Here is a 21347-nt window from a genome sequence, read left to right as displayed (position 1 = left end):
GACTTTATGGAGTCATTTGCAGAGAAAAGGATCCTGGATAAGATTCTGTCCTTCCAGCCTCTCACCCTCTGCACAGGACTCTGATCAGTCAGGAGTGTGTTCAGCACCAGGCTGTGGTCTCTGCTCGACCTGCTCAACAAAGACTCAGGAACTCATTTGTCCCCCTTACCATTTGACTCTCCAACACATCTCATCTCAGGTGTTCTGGGGTCACGATCCCAGCGACAGCCTGTGCCTAAAATACATCTGGCGTAAAATCTAAGGACATTTATCCCACTATGCACCTATCTACATGTTTTTTGCACAATTTAACTGCACTTTATAACCCATGTGGTGGGTTTTCATCTGTTTACACTGCAGCTTTTAGTCTCTTGTCTCGTGTAATTCACACAGTCAATCTGATAGACTTGCCTCTTTGCTTTGTATTTTATTGTATTTTTCATAATACTTTGTACTCTACTTGCTCTTTAACTTTGTATTTTACTATATTTATGTAGCATATGTTAGTTTCTTATTTAGTTTATGTTTAGGCTATTTTAAAATATCTCCTACTAACAGTTAGGCCTTGTTTGTTTACTTTCTGACTAGCCTACACTTTTGCTGTAAAGTGCTACTGGATGTTTGAATGTACCTCTTTATCTAATTAGCTAGTCAAGTATCTAACTAACTGTCTATCTATCTAATTAGCTAGTCAAGTATCTATCTAATTAGCTAAGTATCTAATAAGCTAATTAAGTATCTATCTATCTAATTAGCTAGTCAAGTATATAGCTAGCTAGCTGACTAAGTATCTAGCTAACTATCTAATTAGCTAGTTGACTAAGTATCTATCTATCTAGTCAAGTATCTATCTAATTAGCTAGTCATCTATCTAGTCAAGTATCTATCTAATTAGCTAGTCATCTATCTATCTATCTAGTCAAGTATCTATCTATCTATTTAGCTAGTCAAGTATCTATCTATCTAGTAAAATATCTATCTAACTATCTATCTATTTAGCTAGTCAAATATATATCTATCTATCTAATTAGCTAGTCAAGTATCTATCTATCTAATTAGCTAGTCAAGTATCTATCTATCTATTTAGCTAGTCAAATATCTATCTATCTATTTAGCTAGTAAAATATCTATCTATCTAGCTAGTAAAATATCTATCTATCTATTTAGCTAGTCAACTATCTATCTAGTAAAATATCTATCTATCTATTTAGCTAGTCAAATATCTATCTATCTATCTAATTAGCTAGTCAAGTATCTATCTATCTAATTAGCTAGTCAAGTATCTATCTATCTAATTAGCTAGTCAAGTATCTATCTATCTATCTATCTATCTAATTAGCTAGTCAAGTATCTATCTATCTATCTATCTAATTAGCTAGTCAAGTATCTATCTATCTATACCTGGTCCCCAGCTTAACTCCTACCTCCTATTCCAAATGCAAACAAGAGGCTCTCTCCACTGCCTCTCCCAACAACATGGACAGCTTCCTTCCTCTCCCTCCGTGCACGTTCCACACAGACTGTGCCAGAAAGCCCCTGTATCCGACCTCAACTGGGTCTGCCGTCTTTTGTCTCTACATTGGACCAGGTCTTGATACTTTGTGACTTCTTGTATCCGGCCTCTTCCAGTTTGAACGACCTTGGGGAAGTGCAGTTACCCTCCCAGGTCGACCCTCATTGACATAATAGCCAGTTCTCCACTGCATTAACCACTCCTGTGTCCAGCAGTGTGAGCTCACGTACCGTGATCCACTCACTGGTTGTTATAATATTGTTGTTGCTTGAGGGAACAGAAAGTATCATAGTATCTGTGTAGTATTTACATGGAAAACAGGCCTGTTTTTTACCAACACACCACTGTTATCCATCTGTTTATATAGGGGATGACACGAAGCCAAACAACAAAGCTCTGGAAGTCATTAAGGACTTTCAGGGGGTACAACACAGATGGTTATAGGGAGGCCCCTATAGCTCCACTCAGACTGCATATACCACCCCAGAGACACACAGGGACAAATTACCTGCAGCTACATGAGAAATTTAAGACACATTTTGTAGAAATGTCACGTTATCAGAGGAAAGGAAGAAGAACATTTGAGTGCATGTACGGTTATCTGTGGTCCTCACAAACTGTCAGACATAAACTGAATACGGTTACAGTATCTCTCTTCACGTCACTGTAAGATTATTAATAATGCCATCATGGTTCTGCCGCCCCTGCGCTCCAGGTTCATTTGTATTCTTGAAGGGAAATATGAATCATCCAGGCCTCTGAAACACATTAATCTTGTAGCTATCTGTGATATTACGCTCACTCATCCTCGCGCAGTACGTAAATCAGCAGGAGTTTGACGGCTCCTGATAAACTTTCAACGTCAGTTGACGCTAGAGTGCTGGTGTAATGGAACAATTTTTTCTTATTAATGACGCTAATGACACTGATTTTGTCCTGTTTAATTATTATTCTGGGGACGAGTTCAAAAATATTTACACTAGAACATCTGTAAAGCAAAGAGAAAGAGAAGGACAGAGTTCCACTGCCACCTGCTGGTGAGAGGAGCTCAACAAAAGCAGCTAGAGTTGCATGGAAACCGGCGGTGCTGGCGACTGCAGCTCCTGGTCGAGGAGCCTGAAGAGCATGGCACTTTTGTTGCACTGGGAGATTTGTCCCAGAGAGTGATGGAGCCGAGCCTGCAGGTAATGGACGTCGCGCAGCCGCTCCTTACAGTTCAGCTTGGAAAAATAGCCGGCGGCCTCGTTTAGCGTGTCAACAGCCAAAGCTGCCAGATGCAAATCTGCAGGGGGGAAAGAAGCACGTGTTTGTGTGTGTGAATGCAACACTGACAGGACACTGTGGCATTGGAATCCATGTTTGAATCTGAATGGGTAGGTGTACAATCTTTCTTTAGACTCAACTACTTAAATCTATACCTGATTCAAGGGTGCTATATATGTAAGATATGCAACTAGACTTTTAAACGGTTACTCCAATCCAAATTAAAAGTATCAGAAGCATCGTCTCTCTTCCCTCTTCTCCTCAGACACGAGGTTGCCAGGTAGTTTGAGGAAAGAAAATCCTGCATAAAGTGAGAGACAACTCTACAGAGACCTAAACTTACAGTAAAAACATAATGATAAACTGCAGGCAGCACATTTTATATTATGATTAAACTCTCTGAAGTGAAACTATTTGATAATAATGTGATGATAATAATTTACACCGCTACCTGCTTGGCCTTGTCTGTTTGGCTTGAAGCCAGCGGCCGCCATCTGACAGCGCGCCGTCAACAGCAGGGCTCGACCTTTGTCTATGACTCCTCCGTGAGCCAGAACAGGCTCAATGGCTTCATGAAGGACACTCAGAGCCTGTTCAGGAACTCCCAGCATCAGCTGCAGAATGGAGAGAAAGCAGAGAAAACAAATTAACCACCCGCACACACTGCACTCCTCTCCTAATTTCATATCGCATTTTTACAGCAGTCATTCTGCAAATAAAGGCTGCAGTGTCCGTTTCTCAGTTGCGGCCGACCTGAGTGAAGGCCAGGTGAAGGATGGTCTCCGACGCCAGTGACTGTAGATGGTGCTGTCTCGCTAAAGCCAAGGCCTGCAGGAGAAGAGGAAGAGCTGTGGAGAAGCCAGACGACTCCCAGTGAAGCTCAGCAGTGGCAAGCATCACTCTGCACGAGACATAAAAACAGTTCATGTGATGCAACCTAAATTATTTTGACAGGAAATGCGATTGTGGTACGATTTTTTACATCATTATTCTCATTTTCCTTCAAAAAAACACATTTAAAAGGAGGATTAATGTGAAACGAAGATGTTCTCTTCAGTCTGTAGAAGAAGATGTGTAATAGTAATTCATCTAAAAGGATATTTTGGACACACATTTTGGCTTGAATAAATATTGCATCAAATTACAGCCACAAGGCTGTAATTTATATCCTTTTATTTTCTTATTATTCTGTGTCCTATACATAGACCTTCCCACGTCTGCTGGGATTGGCTCCAGGCACCCAGCGACCCTCACATAGAGGATAAAGGGTGTGTGACATAATTAATTCACATCGTTAAGTTCTCATCCTTGTTTTTCAATGTAAGGGCTGCATTTTTTTCAGAGCATACGTGTTGATTTATTTGCTGCAATGCTCTCCATTAAATGTCACAGCAGCTGGAGTAAATCTTGGATTCCCTTCGCTCTCTTAACTCGTCACAGAAAAATCTGTCAGATGTTCTACACTGAGGTCTAAACTGGGTCTGGGCGTGTCCACTGTTCTGTGCCCCGTCAACAAATAGGCCATCTACCTGATGACCATCTCTGTGCACGTCGTCTTCTCACAGTGAACCTGAAGCCGCTGTAAGATGCCGTACGCCTCAGTGCTGCGGTTGAGAGCCTTCAGGACTTGAGCTTTCCTGTCAGAAAACACACGGTTACGGTTTTGTTGACCTCACACACGACCTCCGTTAGACACGTGCGTTGCAGTTACCTGTACAGACCCTCGGTTTTATTCAAGGCAGACATGGCCGTGACGAGCGGCTCCGCCAAGTGGTATTTTCCTTCGTTCATGTGTCTCTCAAACTGGATCTTGAGATCGCACAGCATCCAGAGCTGAATCAGCAGATAAACACACACAGGAAGCAATTCAGTTTCATATATGACGAGTGAAATAACAACACAATAAACACTATAAGTGATGAAAGATGGAGTTTGATAAACCCTACAGACAGGAACATGCATTCTACTCACTCACAAAAAACACATCAAGTACAGATTATTTTTTGATTTGCCAGTTCAATATACTCCGATATTGTGATATAGGGATAACAGCAGAAACAGAGCAAGCACAGATGAAAAAAGAGCTGAAACAATCAATCGATGATAAAATTAATTATTTTGATAATCAATTAAGCTTTTTTCATGATTAAAACAAGATTTCCGATTGTTTAAGCTTCTTAAATGTGAATATTTCCTGCTCTGGATAACAAAGAAATCATTAAAGGCGAATAATTTTGGTTTGTGGACAATAGTCGATTAATCTGTCGATTCTTTTCTGAAAGATTAGCTACCACATGGGACGCTCTTAAAGGATTTATAAGGGAGAGAATAGAGATAAAGTAAAAACAAAACAATAATACAATAGGACACATTTATGAAAAACTGTCCAATAAAAGTTATGCATCATAAAGAGACTTTATTTAGACTCAAACCCAATTTCTGTGTAAATATTGAAATGTTCACTTCTATTCACAATCTTTCTTGAACCCCTTGCTGAATTAATTTGGGATTATTAGAGGTGGGGAGGGAACATAATCCCTTCTGCTCACCACCAATATGGACAAAAATGTCTTGACAAAATTCAAATGAACTCGAGTTACAGATAAATGACTTAATTGGAACCCAAGAATTATTATTAATATATAATAACATGATAACACATTTCTAATGGGATGGAAGGCAACCTTGAATCCATTTGGACGAGCTATGTGAGCCAAGAAATGAAGGAGTCCTGTCCCTGTCAAACATTAAATATTACAGTATCTCTTTGGAAATGGCTCAGCTTGCCAAATATTGAAGAATGGCTGAAGTGGACCGAATGCAGACTGAATACCAACTCCAGTCCCCTTTTAAGCCCTTTGATGTTTTTGTACAAACATCAACAAAAAAGGAGAAAACTAATAATCCAAAGCCCATTCTAACACGCGGAAAAATAGAGATTTAGAATGGAGACACTGCATCAAAAGTGTTTGATTTCAGCAAAAAAAGAACCCAGTAGAATGTGTCGTTGCGTGGTATATGATCACGTGCCCTTGGATAAACAATAATGGTTGTAAAAGTCCAGGATGAAGAAACCTGGTGGAGGATTCTTTCCAATAATGGGAAATAGATCAGAGAAGCCAAAGGCAAATTTATAAAGACATTACTACACCCTAACAAGACTTTAACTCTAGACGGATTGTTCCAGAGTTTATCCTTTATGGAAGAATGCTTGGTAATAGCATTATGGAGATTGGAAATGGCGTCATTTAGCCGTCTTTATTATGAAAGTGCACACAGAATATAAACAAGCATGGGGGCAGAGATCAAGACCATAGAAACGGAAACTCAGGGGTTAAAATTGCGAGCAATGCAAACAATGTTTTTTTTACATATATATACATATACATATGTACATGTATGTATGTATATATATACATATATAAATAACTGACAAATACATATATATGTATATATATATATATCTATATATATATATATCTATATATATATATATATATATATATATATATATATAAAAATGACCCCATGGGTTGTTATTCTTCAAAATCTTTGAAATTAAAGGGTTTTATATTTTCATATTCCAGGTATTCCTCATAAAACAGTTTGCAGTTTTAAGAAATTGCACTTTTCCATAAGTGGGGTCAAAAAATTACCCCAAGCATTTCCTATGGAATCTCCCAGGAACCTTTGATTCTTATCTTAACTCTGACTGTCAGTATAAAGGGTTACCCTGAGCATAAATCACAAATATAATGAAAATCACCATCTTTAACCAAAATTAAAGACATCTCTGTAAATTGATTGCAAAAACACATTGATTCTAGTGGGGGTCATTTTGACCCCGACTCATGGAAGGGTGCAGGTATTGGTAGGTCATGCATCCAAGGGTAAAGATAAATATTAGTAGTTAATTGCGAGTCAGAAGTCTGTAAAAGGGTATGAAATAAAGACAAAGCTTACCTTTGCATGCTGCGAGTGAGCAGGGAACTGTTCCTTTAGATGCTGAAGAATCTCCGACACTGCGGCGTACAGGCCCTATGAGAGAGGAGCAAAGTTACACAAGGCAGTGAGGTAAGTGCTGAACTTTGCCCAGGAGCTGGAAAACAGACCAGATCAATGTTTTACTCCCTTCCTGCAACGCTGCGCCAACTTAATAATGGACATGCATTAATCAGATGGGTTTACCTGCTCAGCATGGAGCTCAGCCAGGTGGCAGAGAGCCACGGCGAAAGCTTCTGTGTTGTTCTGCTGGACCCCGAAATTGACCGGCTCCAGGCTGCTCATGTTGAGAAGCAGCTGGGCCTGCTGTAGAGCCATCGTGCTGCAACAAACAGGGGAGGTTTAATGACCGAAACATGTTGTTTCTGTATCTGCACTCTCCCCCCAAAAAAAATCTGACTTGTGCAGATGGCGCTCAGCTGTCGACGATGTCAAGGCATTAGAGTTGTGTTTTACATAGATCATTTTCTGTGAGTTGGAGACACAGAATTGACTACTGTGTGGTGAATGGCAGAGACGGAGCCTGACCTTTTGCCGTACATCCTCCATATGGACGTAGTCTGAGCCAAGCTGATCTCAATCAGCTCCGACAGACTGTGCTTCCAGTGCAGGATGTCTGTGTCCTTCAGAGCGTCCATCAGCTTGTGTGCCAGCTTGCCCTGCGTCGCCCCCTGCTGGACCAGAGACTGGATGCCCAGAGAAGCCAGGTACTGTGACAGAGCATTTTCAAATCAGTGAGGTGGGTAACACGTGTTGTCAAAGTAACCAAACAGCAAAACAACAGTATATGATGTTGTTTTCATTTGTATCATCTTTCTGTCATAATTGTGTCTTATTTGGAGATGCTTCGAGGACACGTGTCCACATTTCTGAGCTGCACAAACACAATCTGTCCTCAGGACGGATTGGAGATGGACCGTTTCCTCAGCTGACGTTGACCGACTACTGGTAGTTAATCAGCGCTGGTACGTTAACTTATGTGCAGCCACTGGCACGATATTCAGTGACAGATGTCTTTTTTTCTAAAGATTAAATCTCGCTTCACATTAAAATTGCGTTGATTCACTCAAGCTCCTCTCATTTCTCCGTGTCTCCCTCCATCACTTGTGCAGACACACAACCAGAGTTGCTGATCACATGTACAGTTTGATATAATTGTGTATTTTAATAAAGGGCAGGGCAGCCTGGACGAGACCATATGTGGTCACGGGAGACACGGACATAACGCCAGGTGTAAACAGTTGTACTTGAGGCTGCATCTGATCCGCCTTCTGTGAGAAAAGAGTCAGTACTTCAGTCCCTGTTCCTTACAAACACTAACACTCATCTTCTACCACTTTATCCTCCACATGAGGGTCGTGCGGGCGCCGGTGCCAATCCCATTTAGAGTGTCCAATTTGCCTAATCCTCAACTGTTTTTGGACTGCGGGAGGAAACCAGAGAAAACCTGTTGTCCCATTAATGTGGAAGCGAGGGAGCAGTTACTGCTCGCTGCAGTTTGGGGATGCCCGATGTTGGACCTTTTGCCAATGTTTTTGTGTTTTTGAGTGCTTTCGGCACCGATTATACATAAATATACACCTTTTTCCCTGCGCCAGACGGCAGAGTTCACTTAGTCTCTTCTGCAGTGAAATTGCAAATTCACATTACTGCAGATTTAAACATAAAATGTCTTCATTTGCATAATAAATAACGATATAAAAAATTGTTGGAGAAGGCACAGGCATAGAAGACAGGGAAGCAGCAGCCTGTTTGCTGATATCTGAGAACACATTTTAAAGCCAATATTGGCAGATACGAGCAATTATGAGAAATCGCTGCAGTTACTTAATTAGCTGATTTATTAATGCCCAGTTATTGCTGCATTCTCCATACTATTAATGCCTTTTCCCCCCAGTTTTATTTATTGTTAACATGGTTTTTCCAATGGCACAAATGACTCTGCAAACTGATCCCCCGACTTGGCCAGGTGTCACCCGTAAGAGATTTTAATCTCAATGCGACTTCCCAGTGAAATGAAGGTTTTATGGCTTTATATTATTAAAACAGGATCGCCATGAATTTTCTAATAAGGAAGACTCATGATTTATGATGGGGGGAGGGCACCAAGGTGCACTTCTGACTTAAATAAAAGAAGTTCTCTAACTTTTCAGCCTCTTAAAAGTGAATATTTTCTGGTTTCTTTGCTCCGTATAACAAAAAAACATGACATAAGAAATTCTTTAAACATCACTGCAAGGTCTGGGGGAAAATTGATGTGCATTATTATTGTGTGTTTTAACGTTATATATGTTCAGTCATTTGTGCATGTGCCATGTAAACAGAGCCAAATGGATGGATGAAACTCACCGGCAGGCAGAAGTGAGCGGCCATTTTCACCGAGTCTTCCGTTAACACGGTGCTGTCCGATCCTTTCATCTGCTCCAGGGTGTAGAGCCAACTCTGACGCACGCCACAGAAATACAGACACGAGGAGATTTCAACTGAGATTAACGTCATGCAAATGTGCACAATGTTAGAAAAACAAGTGGTTGAAACATTGCCGCGCACATAGACACAGAATGAATTTTCATGGTTTTATTGAAACTAATGTATTTTCTGCTACCCTTAACAAATACATTCCCTCCTACTTGGATTGTTGAAATAAATGAATCAATTCTAAAAAGCATTTTAAATATAAGTGAACAGAACAACTGTGCAGTGCCTCTCACTGCAGCCGTGTAAACAAATCTTTGTTCATTTCTCTGCCAACCAAGCAGTTGGTGTAAAAAAAAGCATAAAGTACAATCTACACTTTTCACAGTTTAAACCACCTTTGTGATTACATGTGTACGTGCCATGGAATATGTATATGTAACAATTCCTCGATTCATCGATTACTAAATCAGGGTATGTGCAGGAATCCTGAAGTTAATTTCAACACCTTTTTAAGACTTTTTCAAGACCTTTAAATATTTTAACACCTTTATCGCCACTTCAGGCAACAGTTTCAGTCTGCAATTAAATCTATACAACCTTACAAAGGAACTCATAAGCTGGAGAGGAACAAAGCTTGGACAGTGTTGATGCCGATCGAGGCTACGCTTGTCCTCTTTCTGCGATATATACAAAAAGTCTCCTTTTTGAGGGCTCTCCAACCAGGAGTCCGCAAACTATTTCCCCATATCTGACGATTTTGGAGTTTATTTCACGCAATTTCGGAAATTATTTCGCGCCAGGAGGAGTGTACGGCCCCCAAGCAGATCTTGCAGGGCGAGCATGCCTGCGTATCGTTGTGTGGGGAGGAAAACAAATACATTCATGCAGTCAAACTATGGACAAAATGTAATACTTAAGACTTTTTACTACTTTTTATAGGCCTTCGTCTTCCCAAAATTGATTAATCAACTTTTAATACTTTTTAAGACCCTGTAAACGAATCGTCCACTATCTTGATTATCAATTAATCGTTTAAAACAAGTTTTCTGATTTTTCAGCTCCTTTAAATGTGAATATCTTCTGGTTTCTTTGCTCCTTATTACAAAGCAATCATTAAAACGGAATCCTTTTGCGGTTTCGGACAAAACGAGACATTTGAAAACATCATCCTGACCATGTTTGACAAACACTGAACACTGACATTTTCTGACATTTCATGGACCGAACGATTACTCGATTAATCGATTATGAAAAGAATCGTTAGTTGCAGCTCTATTTGAAATGGCAGCGGGCTCTTTTTATATGCAATGCAGCCCTAATTCAGAAATAACGGAACAATAATGAAATGTCGTACCAGACAGTGCTGCAGACAAACATGGTCATTGGACTCCTGGGCAATGCGAATAGCCTCCTGTAGAGCCAGATCAGCCTGATGACTGGAGGGAAGAAAAAGGAAACCATCCATGAAAACAAGAGATAACATTATTATTTGCTTATGGCCGTTTTACACTATGGTCCCGGCTCGCCTCGGCATGGCACGGCGCGGTTTTGGTTGCATCGCTACAAAAAAAGTACCATCATCACTGCACGGCCGCGTGAAACTGCAGCTGAAACTGAAACGAGTGACTAGTGACTTGTAAAGCAGTTGTTTTCAGTGTAACTGAATCATTAGAATCAGTTCGTTAAAAATATTTGTTCAGTACTTCCTCCATGACTGGAGCACAGACTCTAGACTGAAATACAGTGGCAGGGTTTGTGATGCCGCTCGCTATCAGCAGTGCTGTCGCTAAATTGACCAGACTCCTCTGATAAATATTGAGATTTTAGACATTTCTTTGGTAATTGTTGGAGATTAACCCATGTTTTTAGGATTGTTAAGTCTTTTTTTAACTGATCTACAGTTCGGCACTGTTCGGCTTGATTTCTGTCGGACGTCTCTTCCTGTGATGGCACTCTGGTGTCGTAAAGCATAGTGCCTACTTGGCAGAACCTCGCCAGAGCAGGTACTTAAAAAGGTACCTGGTATGCTAGTGGAAACGCAACTTAACCGTGCCGGGGTGAGGCGAGTAGAGCCGGTGGAAACACGGCATTAGGAAGTAAAGGCCTGTACATACTGTACTCATACATACAACAAACATGTGTTCTCTCTCCCAGGGCTCGTGAAGTATGAAATGTCCTGTCTAACCACTACTAACTTTGTTCTTGCCCCCTCGAGAACAAGAACACATTTCTCGCTATCATCACTTGTACTTACTAGTGACCAAAGCGACAGTGGAGGCTTGCCAAGTTCAGAGCAGCGTAGCGGAGGCTCCGGCCGTAGCCCTCGTCCCCGTTGCTCTTCCCCTCGTTTCCGGACAAGATGAGACGGTCAAAATAATGCAAGAGGCTGTGGGTGGAGAGGAAAATGTCCTGGACTCGCATGCTGTTCAAGTAGTTCAGGTAATGCTGAGGAGAGACAGAAGACCGCAGAGGTGACGAAACACAGCCCAAAACTCAATGCGATATTGTAAGTCTGAGCGCGAGGCCTCACCGCCTCTGCAAAGTCTGGGTTGAACTTCAGCATGTTGTTGAGCTCCTCCTGCAGGGCGGCAGGCTTCAGAGCTTTGTTCTCGTCATTCTTGAGAAGATATGCCTGGTGAAAATAAAAAAAAAAAAAAAACATACAGGATGTTATAGCTCAATTTCAATCTGCAGATTTGAACAATACAGTTTAGATTATTTCATCCACAAATCTCTCACCTGTCTCGCAAGAAAGTACTCTGCTTGTTTTTGGGACAAGGGGCCTCTGCTCGGAGTATTATCAGTTCTAAGACCAAAATAAAACAAAAATATTTACGATTGGATAAGTGGGTGCAGGAAAAAAGTGAAATGCACTTCATCATAAAACACCACATGACTGACTGAAGCTCTGATGCATGCAGCGGGGTGTCCATCTCCTCTCCGCCTGTCCTGTCTCCCACGGTGTCCTCGGTGCTGGTGAGGTCCATGTCCGAGTCATCGGCGACCAACGCGGGAAAACTCACCTGCCCGTCACTGGGCTTGGCATAGTGACTGTGGTAGTAGTGCTGCAGGGACTTGTAGAGTTTGTAGACCTGACTGAAGGACAGCTTGTTGTAGGCCAGGAGCATGTGTCTCATAAAAAGTCCTAACAACAACAACAACAGCACAGGTGAGTTATAGCTTAACACAAGTCTTTGGACATTTCAGGGTGGCTTCCCTCAGACTCACCCACAACACTGGTTTTATACGCTTCCGAGTCGAAAGCAGTGAACGGTGTAGGAAGAGTGGAAAAGAAGTACTCCATGTCTTTCAGCTCTCCATCGGCCATTTCATGCAGCCTTTGAAGGAAAAACAACAGTCCAAGTACACAATAAGTGGTATTATTATTTATTAAAGCAACTGTATGTATGATTTGTTATTATAAAACTATAGGGCTGAAAACAATTTCTCGATCAGTTGATCATTAATCGAATACTACATTAATCTTCAACTATTTTGATCAATTAATCGGTTTGGGTATTTTAATATGTGTTAAAGCAGGTTTTAAGCTTCTAGAATGTGAATATTTTATGGTTTCTTTCATTTTTAATAAATAGACATAAGAAGACATGAGAACATGGTCATTTCCAGGTTTGAAAAACACTGATCAACATTTTTCAGCATTTTATGGACCAAACTATTACTTGCTAATCTAGTCAACAGATTAATCATTTATGAATAAAATCCTTAAATAAACAACTATACTTTATCACTTAACAAAAGATCAGTTGCCCCGAAGCATCTGCATCAGCCACAGAAAAGTCCATGTGGGCAGACCCTCTGGCACCAGTTGTCATATCCTAATATTTACTTCCATCACAGCAACAACAACAACAATCAAATGCAGTCCGTGTGTATCATCATACCTGAGTTTGACAGCGTATGCAGTCTGAGGACAGCACTCCTCCACAGTCTGCAGGAACTGACCGAGAGTGAGGTCTGGACCCTGAGAAAAGGTCAGCAAAGGTTCAACTGTGAGACACCTGCTGCTGCAGCACAGAGCAGATCACTGCAGGACATACGATTTGGTGTATTTTGTGAGTATATTGAAACTTTTTTGATGCTCTACTTTATCATCAAGACATCATTTACAGTCTCGACACTAACGAAGCTGACTTTTTAATTGACAACATTCTTATCCTTGGGAAATTCTACACACATTTATGAAAAGGATTGTGAGGTTGTGTGTTTCACAATGAGTTTATTTCATTCATAAAAGCCCTTGACCTCGCGAAAAAAACAAAAGCGCAATAAAACTATTTCGTTTAATTTGATTTATTTACTTGACTTACTTTTATTTCTTAAATGATTTGTATTGCTTGTTGTTCTATGCCCTAAATGCACCTGATCCCTTCTGGTTCTAGCTTCAGATTCGGCATTTTAGGGGAAAGTTAAGGGGAAATTAACTTAATGTGCAGTGCGGCTGTCAGTCGTGAAAACATTTTAGGTAAGACATTATCTTTGAATGACACCCACTATTGTTTTTGTGAAACTTTAATTTCATTTGTAAAAATGCTAAAGGGGAGATTTCACCATTTAAATTTTATACCTAGACCTCATTAGACCAGGTCCTGATCAAAAACCACTGTACATATCGTTCTCAAATCTGGTCTAGATTATCCTACAGAGCCTGACGATTCATAAAAACACAGTCTCTAATTTGTGAAACCTTTATTCTATTTGTGAAAATGCAATAAACGCACATTTCACTGTTTTTTCAGCAAATCGACCACTTTGGACCAGGTCCAGAACAAAAACCACTGTACCTAGCCTTCTCAAATCTGGTCTAGATTATCCTACAGAGCCTGACGATTCATAAAAACACAGTCTCTGATTTGTGAAACCTTTATTCTATTTGTGAAATGCAATAAACGCACATTTCACTGTTTTTTCAGCATATAGACCACTTTGGACCAGGTCCAGAACAAAAACCACTGTACCTAGACTTCTCAAATCTGGACTAGATTATCCTACATTGACTAAACATTCATTCAGACACAGATTTTGATTTGTGAAACCATGCCATGAATGTTTGTACATGACAGTTTGTTAAAGTAATAATAATATTAATACACAGTTCACTAGGACAGAAACTGACCTGCTGCAGGGGAAGAATCAGCTTGTTGAGGCGTCTTCTCTCCGGCAGTGTGATTTTAGACGCGGTCATCTCATAAAGCAGCGCCAGCACGGAGATTTTATACGGACTCACCCAGTCTTTGATGCCGAACACGTTAGCATGGACCACTCCGTTTGTCATCATGGGGTTAAAATACAAACTCTCGTGCACACTCGCCATCTTAACACGGGCTGTTTAGGCTACGGCTACGAAAAAGGAGGATTTTCTGTGACACTTTGTCAACATTTACCGGAGAAGAAAGTTAAAAACAAACTGTCATCAGCTAGCTTGTTAGCTAATGTGCAGTGTCCACTGAATATAAGCTTTTATTCATGCATAACAGACAACGTTCCGCTTCAGCGGGTCAGACAGTGGACCTGACGTGTGATGAAGTTCTTCGTGGCCGTGGACAGTCACGTCGATATTTACATTATATTCGGTGGATGTTTACAAAAAGCGTCTACCCTTTCAAACCGAGCGCCCTAATTCTCCTGTCGCCTTTAAAATACGTCATAGAAAGAGACAGCCCAACTTTTTTGGGGGTTCATTTTAGGCAAAACCATTTCGTTCCTAGCGACAAGAAAGACAGAAAGTTATCAAAGGAAATCTTATGAGATAAGCGACGAGCAATTGCTTTACAAAGTCGATATTATGAGACCTAAGGCGGTCAATTTGAAGATTTGTAACGGCAGTGTTTATGTGGGTTTGATAGCTCCTTACCGCCCTCCGGTGGTCATAGAGCGTAACTAGACTAATATGATGAAAGTGCAGTTACACACAGGGCCACCAGAGAGCAGCATACCACCAAGCGTTCGGGTGCACATAATCAGCCTCAAACGTTTTAATAAACCAGTAAAAACGGAATATTTTAACATTTCATTAATGATAATAAATTGAAAAAACGAATACAAAATTAGAATGTGGTTAAGATTAAGATTTCGGTTAATTAAGACTGCATTTCTTCAGCTTTTACAGTAATTTGCTATTTTAAATAATGCTGAGTGGAAGATTTTTGTCACAGATTTCTCACTCTCTGATAAATAAAACATTTTTTTTTTAAATTTGACAGATTATATTGTGTACCATGTTAATTAAAATGAGTTATTTTTTCGCACACACAGCTCTGCATATTTAACCCGTTGGATGTGCGGAGTGATAATTTGACCTACTGTTATCTTTCAAACTCAGTGTGGACATGCTCCTCTGACCTCTGGCACCAACAATCCACCTTTACCCAGTTGATGAGCAGTTTCTGAAACACTCAGCAGCCTGCTTAGCATCACACAACACTGACACTTTTAAAGTCACTCAAATCAACTTTCTTCCGCAGGTTATCTTTACTATGAGTACCACATAGATACTGTAAAAAAAGAAGTTTCAAATTCAATATTTATGTTCAAAAAAATAAAAATAAAAATAAAATAATAAAAAAAATTATCGCAAAAAAAGTTGGATAATTAAAGATTGTTTCACTCCTGAGTGAAAGTCAAAGAAACTAGCGATGAAGTATTTAATAGAAGATAAATTGACATGGAAATCTCATTTATCATATTTCAAAAAAAAGTTTCCTAGAATATTTTATTTTAAACAAAGTTGAGCATGTTTTTCCATTTCAATACAAATCTAAGATGCTTTGAGTTTAAATAAGAATTATATTCTTCTCACTGCTCCTTTCCAGAAGGCCTGGGGCACCAAAGCAGACTCTGGCCCCCGAGCCGTTCAGGAGAGAGCGTTTTCTTCCTCATAACCGACCACGTTCTCACAACTCAGCTGGAACCAAAATGGACACCATTTGTAAGTGAGAGAAATTCAGCTCTCGGATGAAAATGCAAATTTGAATGTTCTTTCCGTGCCACTCATTTACTTTCCCAAATCAGAAAGTACACAATAAGCGTCACCGCGAGACTCTGGGACTTTAAGACCTGGTTAGAATCAATAAAAATCAAAATAGAAACATCTGCCTGTATGCAAAGCTGCCTCCTCCACTGTCACCGCTATAAACACTGCCACAGGAACTACTCTCCTCATGACGCCTACTGCCTTTGCTTGCACTTTTAATTTGTTTATTCTCTTCATTGCTCCCCTGTTCTCCCATAATATATATTAATGCTGAATTCTGGGAATCTCACACGTCTCTGCAGTAGAATCGGAGCCGAGGTAAAAAATGTGGAGAAAACAGAACAATGGGTTATAAAACATGATCATTTTTCTTCTTGGTTCAAATCATTCCTGCAGAACTGGATTGTACAGTAGTAACTACACTGTATATTGCTTATACAGAACACACAATGTTAAAAATGTGAGAAAGGTTCAAGTAAACAAGTTATTTACAAACGCTATTATGTGTAATGGCACAGTTAAGTGTATAATTGTCCCTATTTTTTTTGCTATTTGCCTCAAATCATCCATACGTCTCTCAGTGATTCGTGTAATTCACAGATAAATCATTTACAAAGCTTGTTGTAGCTGCTAATCTAAACGGCAAACTCTTTACATATGCATGGTGCGCCCCGCGATACACTGTCCAAACACGATTATCTCCACACTGACGCTCTGAAATTGAAAAAGCAAACCCAGTTCAAACACACGGGATGGGTTCTCGGGGTTTTCATGTATGAATTAACGCCCCCCCCCCCCAACCTGAAACACCAGTCAGGGAGATAGTCCCGCTGTACACTGGAGTGTGACATGAAGGCTCTGAGTGCGTTACAATATCAAACTATTGTCCTTTTTTTTTTATAGCATGTGCCTCGCAGTCACACTTGAGCAAACAGAGCAATGAGGCTGGAAAAAAACCTGCAATTTTATAATAATAATAATAATAACAATGAAAATATTGCACTCATGAGTGATGCATTTTCTTGAAGAAAAACCATCATTAGATGCAGTATATCTTCCCTATAGGGGGCGCCACAGCGGCTCAACGGTGTCCTCATGTCCTCCTTCACAACATTATTTTTTTTTTTTTCAGTAAAACATGATATAATAGATGGAAAAGTAGTTTGGCAGCTGGTATCATCTAATACAGACGGGGAAACAACAATGCAACAAGCAAAGGGCCACAAATAAAAGATTTAAATAATAATAATAATAATAGTGAATAAAATTGCTGTAAAAAATACAAAATTCTTAAGCTGTGCCATAACCGTGACTATTTCAAAATAAAAGCCTGGCTGTGTTTCACTTGTGAGGCTGCAAATGGGTGTTCATTTGCAGTTTCTTCATCACACCGTTGATCCGTCACTTGAACTGAGCAGGAGACAACTTCAGGTAACCTGTGACGACATAGCGGGCCGGATGAAACTGGTTTGTGGGCCAGATCCGGCCCCCGGGCCTTATGTTGCCCATGTGTGATCTACATATTACTTTTATTGGCTAAGCAAATATTTCTGGATTTCTGCCTCAGGTCATTTACATGAATTCACCAGCATTGACTGGAACGTGATGAGCTCAGCACTAAATAAATCCTCTCCTGTAGCAGAGACTCTGAACCTTGCTCTGTTTCTGATCAGTAAAGGGTTTGTTTATTATGTTTATTGCAAGTTTACAATATGGAGCCTCACAGTTCATGACAGCACAGTAGGTAACTCTATACAGAAGATGGCAGTATTGAACTGTCACCTAGTTCGGGATTTCATCTGTTCACAAACCGTTGTTAGAAGGATGAGAGACAGTAAAGCCAACATACCCAACTCCCCTCTCTCTCCCCCTGTCTCTCTCTGTGTCTCTCTCTCTGTGTCTCTCAGTGGTGAAATGATGAGATGCTGCACGATGAAACCGGAGTTGATATTTTGACAGAGCTTAAAAGAGTTTGGCTGTAAATGCCTTTTCCCATTTACTGTCAATACATGAGTCACTGTAAGCTAACATTACATTATCAAGTGCGCGGCTGCACAGTTTGTCGGATTTCAGATTCAAGACAGGAGCACCAGCAAAGTGTGTGTCGAGTCTTATATGAGTCAGTCTGTATGTCTGTCACATCCATCCTCTATCATCCATCATCCATCCATCCATACATGAAGATTTACTGTTTCCTGTTTCCAGTCAGGGTGGGTGGGTCCAGACTGAAAACTATCGATATTATCGATACCAAAGGTGGTCAATACTAGCGTGATGAGATCGATACTTTGGTTGAATTTTCTCTTCTCTACATTCAGTAAATAATTACATTTCCTCAGACGGTCTGAGCGAGAGAGCGAGAGTGACTCTCTCTGCTCCTCCTCCTCCCTCTCCTGCTTCGCTCTGTTCTGTTACGTGACTCAGTGGAGCTGAGCGAGCGTTGTGTGGCCCCCCACTTTTTCATGAGTAAAAACCATCGATTTAAATTTAAATCTGAACTTATCGACAATATCGACGACATTGTCGATAAGTTCAGATTTAAATTTAGAACTGAGTTCAGATTTAAGTTCAGAACTAAATTCAGATTTAATTTCAGATTTCAATTCAGATTTAAGTTCAGAACTATGTTCAGATTTAAGTTCAGAATTATGTTCAGATTTAAGTTCAGAACTATGTTCAGATTTCAGAAGTAAGTTGAGATTTTAATTCAGATATAAATTCAGATTTAAATTCAGATTTAAATTCAGATTTAAGTTCAGATTTTAATTCAGATTTAAGTTCAGATCTAAATTCAGAAGTAAATTCAGAACTAAATTGAGTTGAGATTTAAATTCATATTTAAGTTCAGAACTAAGTTCAGATTTAAATTCAGATTTCAACTCAGAACTATCTTCAGATTTAAGTTTAGAACTAAGTTGAGATTTAAGTTGAGATTTAAATTCAGATTTATGTTCAGAACTATGTTCAGATTTAAGTTCAGAACTAAATTGAGATTTAAATTCAGATTTAAGTTCACATCTAAATTCAGAACTAAATTGAGTTGAGATTTAAATTCATATTTAAGTTCAGAGCTAAATTGAGATTTAAATTCAGAAATAAGTTGAGATTTAAATTCAGATTTAAGTTCAGAACTTAGTTGAACATAAAGTGAAGCAAATAAGCAGAGTTGTAGTGCAGGAGCTCAGTTCCATACCAAGCCAATCTCATGTAACATTTCTGTCATTTGTTTCTGTCACATACAGAACATACGAATATATAAATACATTCTCATTAATTATTACGACGCCCCGTTTTCAAACTGTATATGTGAGATGTGGATTTGAAATATTTCCAAAAAGGTCCAGAAACCTTAAAAACGATAAATGCTTCTAACCTCCACCCGCCCCTGTGCTGCAGCTGTATGTACACAAACACTCCCGAGCCTGTTTTTATTTGAAGGACACGGCATACAAATAATTTTACATAATACCTGTTCACAAAGACCAAACAGCAGCAACGAAAAATCACTAAACGTTCTGCACTGCAGTGGAAAATTCAACGAGCATTATTATGGAATTGTGAGGATATTTTCTGTTTCTTTAGAGGCTTAAAAAACCTTTTTCCACATAATAACGGCATATTCTGCTCATATAAGTGTGCTCTTCACCAGCCTTGGCAACATCTTCTCTTTTCATTTATGCATTTTGTTTAATTGTAATGAATACATTTTAAAAACATCATTTTTCTTCCTATTTTGTGGTTGTGCAAAGAGGAAGGTCACAGAAGACGGTTGCCTTGAAACGTAACTTTATTAATTAATGTATATTGAACGCCTCCTTTTCTAAAGGATGATTTTCTCTGCAAGGATTTGTTTTTTCCCCCCCCCGTCCACATTCCTTGAAAATGAGATGAACACGTGTCATCCATTTTCTTCATCTTTTCCCGCACTTGTGTAACCTGAGTGTGAGGAGGCGTTCACCTTTTAATCACCACAACATCACAACAAGATGATTGCATTCTTCTCCCCGCTGCTCGGCTGTTATTGTCTGACTCGTCTTAAGCGTGTGGAATAGATTACCAGAGATAAACTTATTGTGCCTGGTGTGAGGAATGACAGACCTCTGCTTACACTGACCCTGACTCAGCTTCCTGCTGCTTACTGAATGTCTCTAAATGGATTAAGTTGTCAGTTGGACAGCCCATCTGAGATTTTTAATATCCAGCCTGAGGTATATCAAGCAACCGTCTGCCAAATGGTATCAGAGGGATTTACTTTGGTTTATTGCAACTTGCTCTCGCTCGCTCCACTCTCTCCACCAAAATCTGGTCATGCCCTCGACGGTTCCTTGAGGGTGTTTCACTTGTGCATTAATAACACAGTGAGGAGAGAGGATGAAAGGAGCAAATATATATTTTTTTTAACTGCAGTTTATTACAGCAAGCCGTGTTTGACTGTCTGGGATTACCATTACTGATGTCTGTGATGTCATTTCAGTGGGACAAGTATGAATAGATTCAACCTGCTTTTGCCATTCGTGTGTGTGTGGATTTGTCAATACAGATTTCCACAATTCACTTGGAAATATCTAATTCAAGATATCTAAAAAAAACAATGTAGATATCTTCAACTTGAAACTGGAATTAGAGATTTCTACAATTCACTTCACAAAGTACTGAATTGTTAGCCTATCAATCTAGACGCACCTTAGCGGTAGCAAATGTAACTTGCAGCCAGGGTTTCGTCTAGAAACTCCCTGTAATCTCTGGTTTGGCCAATCACATCGTGTATAGAGTCGGTGGGCGGGCTTAACATAATGACGACAGACTTGCGACTGTTCCATGTGTAGCCCCTGGCGGTCTCTGCAACGTGTAAATAAAGATGATGGCTGCTGCTGGCAACCAGCAGTCTTTCGAATCAGCTTTGGCCTCGACTTTGAACAAAAGCTTTTCTTTGAAAAAGGAAATTTTCCAGAAAATAAACCACTGACAAATTCTGTCTGGACTTTGCCTGTGTTTTCTCCAACATGTGGTAATCTCTCAGCAATGCGTTGGAGTTTCTGATATTGATATCTGTTGCAGATATCGGTCATGAATGTCCGGTCTAGCCATTACATTTTAAAATAGCTTGTCATAGTTTATGGGATGTGTGGGGTGAAACGAACACAAACACATGCAGGA

The 21347-nt window shown here is 39.9% G+C and overlaps 1 protein-coding gene across 1 annotated transcript; it reads right to left on the bottom strand.

Annotated features, from left to right (window-relative positions):
- Positions 1-2438: 2438 nt before the first annotated feature.
- anapc5 (anaphase promoting complex subunit 5) lies at positions 2439-15021 on the bottom strand. Its single transcript, XM_058636920.1, has 17 exons — positions 14334-15021; positions 13102-13181; positions 12425-12534; positions 12098-12341; positions 11936-12002; positions 11727-11828; positions 11451-11641; positions 10551-10632; positions 9128-9220; positions 7307-7488; positions 6965-7100; positions 6740-6814; positions 4488-4609; positions 4306-4413; positions 3530-3677; positions 3228-3390; positions 2439-2795 (listed from the first exon to the last, which is right to left on the bottom strand). Exons 1-17 carry the CDS (start codon positions 14529-14531, stop codon positions 2575-2577), a joined length of 2322 nt encoding a protein of 773 aa, XP_058492903.1. The 5' UTR covers positions 14532-15021; the 3' UTR covers positions 2439-2574.
- Positions 15022-21347: the final 6326 nt, after the last annotated feature.

The sequence above is a fragment of the Solea solea genome, chromosome 8 (genome assembly GCF_958295425.1).
Source record: "Solea solea chromosome 8, fSolSol10.1, whole genome shotgun sequence".
Lineage (NCBI taxonomy): Eukaryota > Metazoa > Chordata > Actinopteri > Pleuronectiformes > Soleidae > Solea > Solea solea.
Note: the sequence above shows the minus strand (reverse complement) of the source record. Positions and strands in the feature narration are given on the sequence as shown.